The sequence below is a fragment of the Lithobates pipiens genome, unplaced genomic scaffold, assembly GCF_037356315.1.
Source record: "Lithobates pipiens isolate NorthernLeopardFrog02 unplaced genomic scaffold, aLitPip1_a1.2 Scaffold_19, whole genome shotgun sequence".
NCBI lineage: Eukaryota > Metazoa > Chordata > Amphibia > Anura > Ranidae > Lithobates > Lithobates pipiens.
In genome coordinates, this window is record NW_027507764.1 from 435,479,144 (window position 1) to 435,493,689 (window position 14,546).

General features: G+C 42.1%; 1 protein-coding gene across 1 annotated transcript in view; it reads left to right on the forward strand.

The window, feature by feature from the left end:
* The window catches only part of ASXL3 (ASXL transcriptional regulator 3), a 192,495-nt gene that overhangs the window by 52,058 nt on the left and 125,891 nt on the right, over nt 1–14,546 (forward strand). Inside the window, exons 2-3 of the mRNA XM_077492629.1 lie at nt 2,031–2,113; nt 3,585–3,587. Of these exons, the coding sequence (XP_077348755.1) occupies nt 2,031–2,113; nt 3,585–3,587 (86 nt within the window). The remainder of the gene's footprint in view (nt 1–2,030; nt 2,114–3,584; nt 3,588–14,546) is intronic.

Below are 14,546 nucleotides of genomic sequence, written 5' to 3' on the forward strand. Positions count from 1 at the left end.
TAATTTTTCTTCATCATTTTTTGCCCACAATTTATACTGCTACATATCTTTTTGGTAAAAATAACCCAAATTAGTGGATTTTGTTTGATCTGTGTGAAAGTTATTAAGTCTACAAGCTATGGTGCAAATCATAAAAAAATCACATCTTCAAGAAAGGCCTGGATTATTTCCTAAATGTACATAATATAAATGGGTACTAACATTTATAGGTAAAGTTGATCCGGGGAAAATCCGATTGCCTCTCGGGGAATCAGGAAGGAATTTTTTCCCCTGCTTTAGCAAATTGGATCATGTTCTGCTGGGGTTTTTTGCCTTCCTCTGGATCAACTGTGGTTATAGAATTGGGTATATGGGATTGTATATTATTATTATTATTATTATTATATATATATATATATATATATATATATATATATATATATATATATATATAAAATATATATATTTTTTTTTTTTGGTGGTTGAACTGGATGGACTTGTGTCTTTTTTCAATCTGACTAACTAACTATGTAACTATGTCACATCTCATGTACTGAAAATAAGGTAAACAAAAGATTACCTGTGGTTTTAGTAGCGCAGTGGCCGACAGGATGATGGCACTGGTCCAGGCAGCAGGCCGTGACTTGTTTAGCAACAGCGAGCACAATTGTCCAGGCAACAGGCAGGAATACTGTCCATAGTCAGTACAGGCAGCAGGCAGGGATACTGTGCATATACAGTCCAGGGAGAGATATTGTCAGCAATGGCAAAATATTGGTCTTGGTAGTAGGCAGGAACATGGTCTGTGTGGTGTGGTCAGTGTGACAAACTGATACGCAGGTGCAGTGTAGCTGCGGGTTACCTGCATTGAGCCATAGACTTCTGTTATTACCTGCGGGTTTGTTGCGCCTTCAGAAAGTTTGCCACGCCTGCAGGATATAATAGAAGTTTACGGCAAAGTGCAGCTAACCTGCAGAAAATTCACAGGTTCACTGCGCTGCACCCGCGGTTTGGGCAAATCTCAGCGCATCAGTGTGAAAGCAGTCTTAGGCCCCTTTCACGTGATTGGTCCGACCCAATCAGACTTACTATTCACCTCTATGGAGCAGCAGATGTAAACGGCCTACCTAAAAGAAATAGAAAGGGATATGCCCCTTCCATCTGGGCGAATCGGATTGGTTCAGAGGGCCCATAGAGTAGAGTGGGCTGTGTCCGTGGACATGAACCTGTCATCCTCCCACTCCGCTCATTGTGGCCCAAGACCAGTTACCAATTCGCTTAAGTGGCCCTCGCTCTTCAAAAAGTTGGGCACCCCTGCTGTAAACCCTAAAATTTGTCCTACATGGATATGTGCAACTGTTGATTGTTGGCTTATTTGTACAAACTCAATAAAACCTTTATCTGTTTAAAAAAAAAATACCATTTACAATATTGCACCATTAAGTGAGTATATTTACCAGACTTCTATACACCCTAAGAGACCTAGATTACAAAATGCATAATAGGCAAATATCAACCAGGATCTCTTAGGTTGAAGCTCTGTATGCCAGTACACAACATAAACTCTCTATTGCATGGGTGCTCAACCTGTGGCCCTCCAGCTATTGCGAAACGACCCATCATGCCTCTGCCTTTGGGAGCCATGCTTGTACCTGTCAGCCTTGCAATGTCTCATGGGACTTGTAATGCTACAACAGCTGGAGTGCCACAGGTTGAGCTCCCATGCTCTATTGGCTAGCAAGGCATGTTGCATTGATTGGAGGGAAGGGGGGGGGGGGGGGTGCTTGTCAGAGCTACAACCTCAAATCCAGAAAGGTACCATGTCAGATGGTGCTCCTTGGGCTTTGGTGCTCCATCAATACTCTTAAAGATTGATAGTTGTACATTTTGGCATCTACAGTTGCCTACTTATTTTTCAATGTTACATTTTATATTGCTGAATTATAACATAGGTTTGCTTTAAACACTTGTACATTGTCTAAAGCATTGGGGTGTTCAACCTTTATGATCAGAATTCCAGTTACTAACTGTAATTTTCTTTTATCCTTCAGGCTTTAGAAAAACATCCCAATTCACCAATGACTGCAAAACAGATCTTGGAAGTCATCCAGAAAGAAGGCCTAAAAGAAACCAGGTGTGTACAGCATGTCACATACACCATCTATGTTTCATGTTTAACAGTCTAAACTTGTGACAAACACATAAAGAATTGGACACTTCAGTGGCACTGTGAGCAGAATATTATCATAACCAAAATGTTGGGTGGCTGCCATGAACATAAGGTCATTGCACTGTCATAAACAATGTGCAGTACATCAGTGAAAGTTGTTGTAAGTGCACATGGTGCTTGTTCTTGTCAGCTCATGTTATGTGTTCCTCAAGAAAATAGCATAATGCCTTATTATTCTTGGCTGCCTGACTAAACAGCGGGTTACCGTATGGGGTCTATGTTGTATAGAACTCTGTAATAAAAGTCTTTGGCTTGTTGTTTGAAAAATAACCACATGCAGCTGTGGACTTAGATGATGACTTTGTGGGCCTAACCAAAAGCAAATATTAAAAGTCAACCCCACCCAAAACTGATATATTATTTTCTGGTTTCTGGCAAACTTAAAGTGATCTTAAAGGTTTATTTTTTTTAAATAAATAATAAACATGTCATGCTTACCTGCTCTGTGCACTGGTTTTGCACAGAGCAGTCTCATTTTCTTGTGGGGTCCCAGGATGCTGCTCCTGGCTCCTCCTCTTCGGTACGTGCCCCCATAAGCGCAGCATCACTGTGTGAAATGCATCTACCTGTACCTGCTTGCCTGTCCTGTGATATTATTCGTGTTACGGATTTTACAATAAAGAGCTTCATCACTACCTAGGTGTGCAGCCATCCATTCCTATTATCCAAATTGCATGGCTGGCGAGCCGAGGCTAGCACCCCTGGGAGGAGTCCATTCCTCAGCCTACCTGGTTTCATCACTCACCTGGAGTGGCATTTTCTTTTCCTATTGCTAGCCCGAGCCACCCTGTCTGCATCTATTGACACAGCATTTGGTTGACAGCAGCGAAAGGCCAAAGGCCCCTGCTGCTATCAATAGGCCCAGAGAGGAGGGACAGAGTCTGGCGAGCTGCAGCTCTCATGCACAGTGCTGGATTGATAATATAAATAGGAGCCTGGGGATTCTGTTACACTGAATGTTTTTACCTTAATGCATAGAATGCATTTAGGTAAAAAAAACCTTTAGAATTTAGGACCTTATAGGATGTCTCCAACCTCAATGCACTGTTTAATTGGGCAACTATGTGGCAAATGAGGTTTAATGTGGATAAATGTAAAGTTATGCACATGCATGCAGCATACATACTAGGGGAGTACAGCTGGGGAATCAGTGGTGAAGGATCTGGGTGTTCTGGTAGATCATAGGTTTAATAGCATGCAATGACGAGCTGCAGTTTCCAAAGCGAGCAAAATCCTTTCTTGCATTAAGAGAGGTATGGACTCCTGAGAGAGAGATATAATTTTGCTCCTGTACAAATCATTAGTAATATCTCATCTGGAATATGCAGTTCAGTTTTGGGCACCAGTTCATAAAGAGGATATTGGGGGACCGGAGGAAGTGCAGAGAAGGGCAACCAAACTGATAAGAGACATGGAGGAACTCTGCTATGAGGAAAGATTAGAGGAACTGAATGTAATCTCTCTTGAGAAGAGATTAAGGGGGGATATTATCAACATGTATAAATACATAAGTGGTCCATATAGTGAACTTGGTGTTGAGTAATTCACCTTCAGGTCATCACCAAGGACAAGGGGGCACTCTTTACACCTGGAGGAATATATGGAAAGGATTCTTCACAGTAAGAGCTGGGAAAATGGAATAGACTCCCTCCAAAGGTGGTTCTGGCCAGCTCAGTAGATTGTTTTAAGAAATGCCTAGATTCTTTCCTAGATACACATAATATAACTGGGTACTAACATTTAAAGGTAAAGTTGATCCAGGGAACATCTGATTGCCTTAGGGGATCAAGAAGGATTTTTTCCCCTGCTGCAGCAAATTGGATCATGCTTTTATTGTGTTTTTTATTTTTTTGCCTTCCTCTGGCTCAACTGTGGGTTTAGGATTGCATACACTCCCCCCCCCCCCCCCCCTTCTATTGGTTGAACTTGATGGACTTGTCTTTTTTTTTATTTTAACCAGACTAAATATGTAACTAGTTTTTGGAGACATCATTGGTGAGATACTATAACCAGAGTTCATATTTGTGCCAAATTACTTTGGCCACTGCAAAGCCTGATAATGGTGTGACATGCTCCACCAATGGATCTATGATACTAGAGAATTAACTAATAGTTGGGGAATCCAACTGAAGTAACGTGAAGAATCTGTGTTATGACTTTATGGTGGAGGCTAGAGGGCTAAAAGTGTGCAAAAATGATTGCGTTCTAATCTCTAAAAATTTTAGGCAATAAGGTGGAGATTTAACCTACCATTGCCAACCCAAAACTGTACTGTAACTTTTGGGTAGAGCTGACGTTTAAGAGCCTATCATTTGTGCTGGAAAGGGCAACCAATAGCTTCTATAGTGGAAATGCACAGTGATAAGCATATAGATAAAATGTCATAGGAGACTTCTTTCAAGTGTCCGCATGCACAGCAGCTTCAAGTAGTGAAAATCCTGGTTGGAAGGTAAGGCACATGAGAGGCTACAGTATATGTGTTCATGGTAGCAGTGGCTTTTCCTTTGGTGACCACCATAACAAAACATTATCGGAAGCACAAATTTAATATACGGTAAATGCATTTATTTAAAAAAATAGATTGCATTAAAATAGCTACAGAACCTGTATTTCAGTTGTAATGTACCCTATTTGAGCATCATCATAATATAGTATTAAATCATATAGTAGAGCAGGCATAGCTACCAATAACAATTATAATGTTACTGGCTGAGATCATGATACATATTACACTATTTCCATGACTACGTTACATTTGTTCTTTTTTGTGAGAGTTCTTTTTTTTTTTTTTCATCCAATAATATAGCAGAAGTGTATGAAATTGGGAATTCTAACAGTTGCTTTTGTAGTGAAGATTAATCTGGGAAACAAAGAATCTTTCCTGAACAATGCATACCCATACCCTATTTTTCACAGTCGGCACTATGTAATATAAGTCAGCTTTCTCATATAAATATTTAGAAAAATGCACATGGGGGAAAAAAAGTCTCTAAAGACACAAGATTAAATGTTTTTACATTTGCAAATAGTAGATTCAGCAGCATAAATCCTCTGGGATAGTGTACATGTTGGCAACATTAGGAATATATTGGCAAAGATAGTTAAGCACGCTGCTCAAAAACTCCAACTGTGCAGAGAGTCATTCTCTATAAGCATGAATTTTTAATGTTAAACATGATCTACTGAGGGGCATGCTTTGAAAGTGTGTGTCATTTAATGAAGGTAATTAAACAAACTTGAATTATACAGAAATGGGAGATCTATTCAGCGATAACTATTCAGATCAGTGTCATTAAAAAGTAGCCATAAGATTATCAGGAGGAGATTTACAGTATTATGCCCTATACATACAGTCGGAATTTCCGACGACAAAATCCGTTGGATTTTTTCAGACGGATTTTGGCCCAAGCTTGTGTAGCATACACACTGTCACACAAAGTTGTCGGAAAATCCAGTCGTCTGAACGAAGGAATGTAGATTACGTACAACGGGACTATAAACGGGCAAGTAGCCAATAGCTTTCATCTCATAATTTATTCTGAGCATGCGTGACACTTTGTCCTTGAATTGTCTACACACGATCGGAATTTAAACAATTGGATTTTGTTGTTGGAAAATTTTAGATCCTGCTCTCAAACTTTGTGTGTGGAAATTGCAACGGAAAAAGTTTGATTGAGCCCACACACGATCGAATTTTCTGACAACACAATTTCCGTCCGACCATGTGTACAGGGCATAAGACTGATTTTAGTGAAGCTGTCCTTTAAATATACCGCCTCCCCCCCTTTTATCATAGCCACCTAAATACTTGCTAGCCCAACATTTCATATTCATGATATGTGTCTGTTGTACCATGTACTTGTGTTAAAAAGTATCTTGTTCCCTTTGTATTGCTTCCTTTGTGTGAAATACCTGGTGTTCCTGCCAGTCTCTCTGCTTTCCTATAAAAAAAAATAGAATAGCCTGCCTGTCCTCCAATGATCAGGCTTGTGCTGATACACCCCCCTGCATAGCCATTCACTGGGAACATCGGTGTACTGCTATTTCTCCACCCCCACCACTCTAAACTCCTTAGGCCCCTTTCACACTGACGTCCCGTTCAGGCCCGCCTGTCAGTTTTTCAGGCGTACCTGAACGGGTGCTCCATAGAGCTCTATGGAGCGTCGGATGTCAGCGGTGACAAGTCCGCTGACATCCGACCCGCTCCGATCCGAAAAAGTGTAACGGAGGAAAAAGCTATTTTTCCATCCGTCTGCGGATCGGATCGGGTGACGACGGGCACTGCGGTCCGTCGTCATCCGTTCTCCCATAGGGGAGAGCGGCGCTGTGACAGGTCCGTCCCTGCGCAGTGTGCAGAGACGGACCTGTCATCTCCCTGCTCAGCGGGGATCGACGGAGCGATCCCCGCTGAGCAAACGGATATCCACGGGGCCGATCAGAACTGATCCGGCCCGTGTGAAAGGACCCTTATGCAGCTGAGAACAGAGATTATGTGTTCACTTATAGCAAAACAAATAAATATTTATAATTTTTTATTTTATTTTTATCTATACACAAATGTTTTGACTTACGTTTTCTATTTTAAACCGAATGAAAGTTTTACAAGGTTAGCGCTCACAAACACTTAAACGTTATCCCCACCAACAAATTCTTCATCAACCCTTGCAAAACCCTTACAAGAAAATAAGCCCTGATGGATTCTGTGCCTACGCATGTGCTCTGTGGTCCAGTTGATTCCTATGAATGGTCCATACTCTACCATAGGAGCACCATGGGTACAGTGGGTGGAAGGGTATATTTAAAGGAGACCTCCCTAAAAGCAAATACACAGCTGCTTTTTTTCTGCATTTTCTAATAATGAAGTTATTGAATGTACCTCTTTTCAGTAATTCATTTTATTTTGATAGATATCGCACGCTCTCTGCCTGCAAGACAGCCTAAGCTTAATTTTCATGAGAAGCATTAACCCAAGGTCTTACAGTAAGAACAGAAGGTTTTTCAACCAACTACAAAAAAACTTCTACAATGAAGGCACGACAATAAAAACCTGCCAAAAATTCCTAGCTTTCAACATTCTAACCGAAGCAGAAGACTGGAATTTCCTTTCAACTCTGTGTTAATGTACCTTTACATATGTACATATCCCAAATAGTTTTTCTTTTTATTGGTTTATTAGGAGGATCTCATATTTTGTCTTTAACACATAAGATGTCACCAGAAGAGATGCTTTGTTTGATGTTGCCTCTTTATGTGTTGACACAGACATGTCTCCTCTCACGTTACCATGGTGTCATCTGAACAATGTGCTGCAATTTCTAAATTTCACCTGCAGCTCCACCTGCTTACATATGCAGGCATTACAGCACAACCTTAACCACTTCAGCTTTGGAAGGTTTACCCCCCCATGACCAGGTCATTTTTTGCGTTTAACTACTTAGACTGCCCACCGCAGATATACTGTGGCAAGGTGACTCTATTGTGCGAAGCTACATATCTGTACGTAATTTCATGCAGTAGATCGTGAGCTGATTGGCCAGTGGGGAAGCCAATCAGCGGGTCCGGCGGATCTTTCCCTAAAGGAGCAGAACGGAGACTTGCCTATGTGAACAAGGCAGATCGCCATTCTGACAGGGAAAAACACAGTGATCTTGTGTTCCTGTGTGTTCCCCCAGTCCATCCATCCCCCACACAGAAAGCATCCCCTAGGGACACATTTAACCCTTTGATCGTCCCTGGTGTTAACCCCCTCCCTGCCGGTGTCATTAGTACAGTAATCGTGCATATTTTTAGCACTGATCACTGTAATAATGTCACTGGTTCCCAAAAAAGTGTCAGGTGTCAGATTTGTCCGCTGCAATGTCGCAGTCCCGCTAAAAAAATTGCTGATCACCACCATTACTAGTAGAAAAAACAAAACAAAAAAACAATGCCATAAAAATATCCCATAGTTTGTAGACTCTAACTTTTGCGCAATCAATCAATATACGCTTATTGTGATTTTTTTTTTTTTTTTTTTTTTACCAAAACTATGTAGTAGAATTTATATTGGCCTAAATTGGTGAAGAAATTAGATATTTTACATTTTTGTTATTGGATATGTTTTATAGCAGAAAGTAAAAAATATTGTTTAAAAAAAAAAAAAAAAACTGTCAGTCTTTTTTTGTTTATAGCACAAAAAATAAAAAGTGCAGGGGTGATCAAATACCACCAACAGAAAGCACTATTTGTGAGGAAGAAAGGACATCAATTTTATTTGGGCACAGCGTCGCACAACCCCGAAATTGTCAGTTAAAATAATGCAGTGTCTTATCGCAAAAATTGGCCAGGTCATGAAGGGCGTTGAAGTGGTTAACTGACAACTGCGCGGTCCTGCAATGCTGTACCCAAATAAAATGTATGTCTTTTTTTGCTCACAAATAGAGCTTTCTTTTGGTAGTATTTGATGACCTCTATGGTTTTTCTTTTTTGCCATATAAACAAAAAAAAAAAACCAACAATTTTGAAAAAAAAAATAAATATTTTTTTTTTGCAGTCTGCTATAAAACATACCCAATAAAAAAAATTTAAAAAATCGAATTACTTCATCAATTTAGACTGCATTCAAACCTGAGAGTTTCAAAGTCGTGCATTTTTATGGCAATTTTGTCGCGATTTTGTTCAGGTCACCAATGTAAAAGGCAGAAAAATACCTGTAATCTGCCCCAAAGAAGCTCGGTACGTTTTCAGGCATTTTGCTTCAGCTGACAAAACGCTCAGATGTGAGCAGGTGCCATTGAAATAAATGGTATTTTGCTTGTTGGGCATTTTTTCAGGTTTTTCTGGGGCGTTTAACAGGCATTTTATGAGCTGGAAATGCTCAGGTGTGAATGTAGGCTTAAGCTAATATGTATTGTGCTACATATTTTTGGTAACAAAAATCCCAATAAGCATATTTTGATTGGTTTGTGCAAAATTTATAGCGTCTACAAACTATGGGATAGATTTTTGCAACTTATTTTTTACTAGTAATGGCGGCGATCAGCAAATTATAGCAGGACTGCGTTATTGTGGCAGACAAGTCAGACACTTTTTGGAGACCAGTGAAGCTAATACAGTAATCAGTCCTAAAAAACATGCAGTCACTGTACAAATGACACTGGCAGGGAAGGGGTTAACATCAGGGGCGATCAAAGGGTTAAATGTGTTCCTAGGGAGTGGGAAGGCAGAGATCTGTGTATCAGAAATACAGGATCACAGCCTTCCCTTGTCACAGAATGGCAATCTGTCTTATTTACATTGGCAGCTCACTGTTCTGCCTGTCTCCCGAACAATCGGCCGTTTCCGGTGGACATCGCATCTGCTGGACTCGCTGATTGGCTCCCGCTGTGTCCAATCACATCTGGAGCGGGGCGCCGGTGGCATGCATGTGCTCCCCAGACCCGGAAGTGCAGAATCCTGTACAAGTACGTGATTCTGCCCAGAGCGACCGCCCTGCCACAGTAAATGTACGTGGGGCAGTCGGCATCTGGTTAAAGTGTATTTCCACTTTTGCAACCAAATTAGGAAAACACCTACTGCATTATTGTGACGTGTTCCCAATCACATAGCATAACTTTAATAATAATATTTAAAGATTGATGCTAACCTTTTTTACATGCTCCTTTTCTGGAAACTCCAGGGCTGAAAAATCCAGCACTCTTTATAAGGGGCCTGGACAGCTGTGTTTGCCATAATTACCCTACCTATACTTTGCTTTCATATCATCAGTTGTATACCAGATTTGAACACTATGGAGCAGTGTTAACTTAATTGATGAAAACCTTTTTATCATAATTGTTCATCAGCAGCATGTCTCCAGTGACGAAAACTAAGCTAAATTACCGTCCGTCCAGACCATTGTGCAGCATTATAGGCCTCCTCAGAGCACTGTGCAGCATTACAGACCTCCTCAGACCACCATTCAGAGCACTATGCAGCATTAAAGGCCTTCTCAGGCCACTGTCCAGAGCACTGTGTGCAAGCATTATAGGCCTCCTCAGACCACTGTCCAGAGCACTGGGCAGCATTTACAGGCCTCCCGACCATCCAAAGCATAGTGCATTACAGGTCTCCCGACCATTCAGAGCACTGTGTGCAAGCATTACAGGCTTCCTCAGCAGTGTTCCTTTCATCCACAAAAATATTTTCGTCGACTAAAACACTACTAAAACAAAAACACTTCACATAACTAAAATGGCATTTTAGTCAAAAGATTATGACTAAAATTAAATCAAAATTTAACATCAAAATTAACGCTTTTGGAGTTGATTTACTAAAACGGAAAGTTGCAAAATCTGTTGCAGCTGTGCATGGTAGCAAATCGACTTCTAAAGTTGGCCATAGATGGAGTGATTTTTATTTTCCCGCAACCCTGCAACTGACTGTGTTGATAGTGGAAACCCTCCTGTAGAGCTATTGTATTTTCCTTGCGGGAGAGCCGTCCTGACCAGGAGAATACACAGTAATTCTTGCTAGCGGCTGTAGCCGCTGGCAATAATCACATGAAAAATCAGATGGGTTGGTTGTACCCAAGTTTAACGATCAAAAAATTTGCATACAATCCGCCTGCCCATACATGGTTCAAATCTCCACTGGTCCCTGCTGAATCAGCCAAGATTCAAATTGTATATGGCTGGTTTTACTTAAGCTTGTTCAATTAATCTTTGAAAATAAAACCTGGAGCTAATTTGTTTTTACGCAGAGCTGCAGTAAACCGCAAAAAAAAGCTTCAGTTTTAGTAAATCAACCCCTGTCTGTCAGGGGTTAAATATTTATAAGCTAGGCTTCTCTATTGTTTGTTAATTCGATGTACCTCACCTCAAGCAATTCTATTGGGACAGATCACACTGAACGTTTTGAGAAATGCTTGCAGTTAGCAATGACGCCTTCTCCTCAGAAACATATAAAGGGCAAGACATGTTTATTTATGGATGAGGGTTTTTATTTTTATTTTTTCAGAGGTAGGGATTAGAAGGCAGGGTCTCCTGATTGATTTTTTATTTTTTTTTCCCCGAGCCAGCGACAAACACTAAAGTAACATAAAATAATTAGTATAAACCGGATCTTATACAGGATATATGTACAGTGCCACATTGGAGGGTTTTTGGGGCATGAACTGCCTGTTTAAGGTCATGCCACAGCATCTTTATTGGATTTAAGTCCAGACTTTTAATAGGCAACTCCGAAACTTTTTATAAGGACTGCGATATTGCAGTGGTCAGATCGAACACTGTTGACACTAGTTTGGGACTACTGACATTTATACAGCGATCAGAGCTAAAAATAGCCATTGATTACTGTATAAATCTCATTGGCAGGGAAGGGGTTAACAATAGGGGCGTTTAAGGGGTTAACTATGTTCCCTGGGTGTGTTCTAACTGTAGGGGAGGAGAGAAATAGGTGTTCATATTTTGTATGAACACACAATCTGTCTCCTCACCCCTGAGAGAACCAGGATTTGTGTGTTTACACACACAGATCCCGGTTCTCGATCTGTCACGAGCGATCGCGGGTGCCCAGCGGTCATCGAGCCCGCCGCACACACGCATTGGCTCTGGGGATGCCTGCTGTCACATCTTAAAGGAGTGACGTACAGATACAGTAATTTGCCTTGCCGAGCCAACCTGCCGCAGTATAACTGCGGAGGCTGGTCTGCTAGTGGTTACGTTTTTTTTCTTTATCGTACATCACGGGACACAGAGCACCATAGTAATCACTATGTGGGTTTATAGGCACCTTCAGGTGATGGACACTGGTATACTCAATACAGGAAGTTCACTCCCTATATAACCCCTCCTCTTACCAGGCGTACCTCTGTTTTTTCACCAGTGTCTAAGGTGTTGGTCATGAGTGAAGATGTGCTCTGAGGAGCTCCAGGAGGGATCCTTGCTAGATTTAAATAGCCTCCACAGACCGTATCCATCCAAAGTGCCACTGAGGCCAAGGTGGATGGTACCCGGGCCTTGTGTATGAAGTACGAGGTTTTGCCTGTAATGCCCCTCTTTGCAGGGCTAGACCCAGGGCTTTGGTCATGCCTACATTACCAAATTTTTTTCCTGGCGGGGTGCTATTACAGGTCCAAGGGAGTGGAACCCAGATAAAAAGGGTCCCGGTCCTTGAAGGTTTGCTAACGTAGCCCGCGATGATGGGTGAAAGTTGGATCTGTCTGTTAATTCAGCAGAATCCTGCGGCGAGGATAAGGTAAGGGAAGAAGCCTAGGAACTATAAAAGTCCACCAATGGTTTTCTTCTTTAGGGAAAAATGTTGTCATGCCTTAATTCTCCACTAGAGGGAGTATGTGCACATACCTTAAACTGTTGCCTTCACTTCGAGCTCAGTGTCAGTCTGTGTGTGGCCGCAGCAGCTTGCACAGGGGGATTCCTTTTGAGATCAGAGATTTGCGGTGCTCTTCTCCTCCCTGAAGGGACCAGGAGGGTTAGGGAATCAGCATTGTTGTACCCCCTTAGCAATACTCCCCACCCCCCCCCCCCCCCCATTGGGTCATTTGAATTTCAAATGAAAGGGGGCGGGGCCTAAGCACAGCACCATGTGTAGGACGCACGGCACAAGCGCAAGCATAAGAAATCGACTGGAGCATGGCTGATAGCGGAGGGAAGCAAGCTGGCTACACTCAGGACACAGGAGCGGTGGGGCACTAAGGGCTGCAAAGGCATTCCTAATATGGAAAGGACATTTCTCTCAGCACTAGACTGAACTTATATAGCGGCATCATACTGTTAGACTATTGGTCAGCAATTAGTGCATTTAAAGTGCCTCTGCTTTTTGTGCTTAGGACTATGTATGCCAAAAAGACACCACAAAAACCTCACAAAAGGTACCAAAGATTCCACCCCCAGGTGCTGAGAATTCCAGTCGTGCCTCCACACTGTCATGCCTACCTGAAACACCAGTTGGGGCAAGCCAGGGTGAGTCATTGGAACAAATTGGTGCAGCTGCTTCTCACATCTCAGCCCCTGTATACGTGACTGAAGATGCCTTTTCCTCCACCCTGCAGGGCCTAGAGGGAGGATTAGTAGCTTTAATCGCATCCTCCATCCAAATGGATAGGAAGCATGTTAGATCCCCCACCTTAGAACAGTAGGTACAGGATTAGGTGTTGCCCTCAGGCGATCAGGAGGTAAAACAAACAGGTTACTCCTCTGCGGAGGAAACCACTTTAGATGAACCCTTTTCCACCTGGCAATCTGAGAAATTGCTGGTACAGTCTCTTACGGAGATGGTTCATTCCACTTTCCTGCTACCCCTAACGGAGTCTGCTGAAAGTTCGGTTTCTTCCTTGGGTTCCTTAAAACCTTCACAGCCTTTGCATGCGTTTCCTGTCCATGCATTACTAGAAAAGCTTATTTATGCTGAATGGGGTCACCTGGATAAGCATTTTCTCCCTCCAAAGAGATTCTCAGTTCTCTATCTCATGGAGGAGAAATTCACCAAAAAATGGAATGTACCAGTAGTTAACGCTGCAATTTCCAGTGTAAATAAAAGTCTAACTTGTCCAGTAGACAATGCACAAATGTTTAAGGATACAACAGATAAAAGATTGGAATTCCTGCTAAAATCCTCTTTTTTTTTTTTTTTTTGCTTTGGCAGGTGCCATTACTCCCTCTAAGCAGTGGCGATGGCCTCCGCTGTCAGAGGAAAACCTCAGGGTCTGGCCCAGGCACATAAGAAGGCCAGGGGCCAGAAAACCGCAAAACAGAATTCTAAAGCCTCATGAAGGGCCACCCCCCCCCCCCCCCCCCCTTCACCAGGGTGGATGGAAGACTTCTGCATTTCCCAGAAGTCTGGCAAGAGGAAATTCAGGACAGATGGGTCATCTACACGGTAACTCTACGGTACAACCTGGAATTTCGGGACTTTCCACCATCTCATTTTCTGAGGTCAAAGGTTCCCAAAGGTCCAGAGAAAAGGCGATCTCCATTTTGGGCACTAGACCGATTAATGGCCCGGGGGTGATCATACAAATCCACACAGAACAGCAAGGTTTGGGGTTTTATTTAAACCTCTTCATGGTACCAAAACCAAATGGAGATGTCAGACTCATTCTAGATCTAAAAAATCGAAATTAGTTCCTGAACATCCGCTCCTTTCACATGGAGTCGATCAGGTCAGTGATTTCTATCCTACAAGGAGGAAAACTTCAGCAAAGGTTTCTGCGGTCTGACGTAGAACAACAATTTCTAGTTTGTAGCCATGCCCTTCGGGCTAGCTACAGCACCCCAGATGTTTACAAAAGTCCTGGTCCCACCTCTAGTCAGGTTAAGCACGTGGCATAACAGTCTTGGCGTACCTAGATGATCTA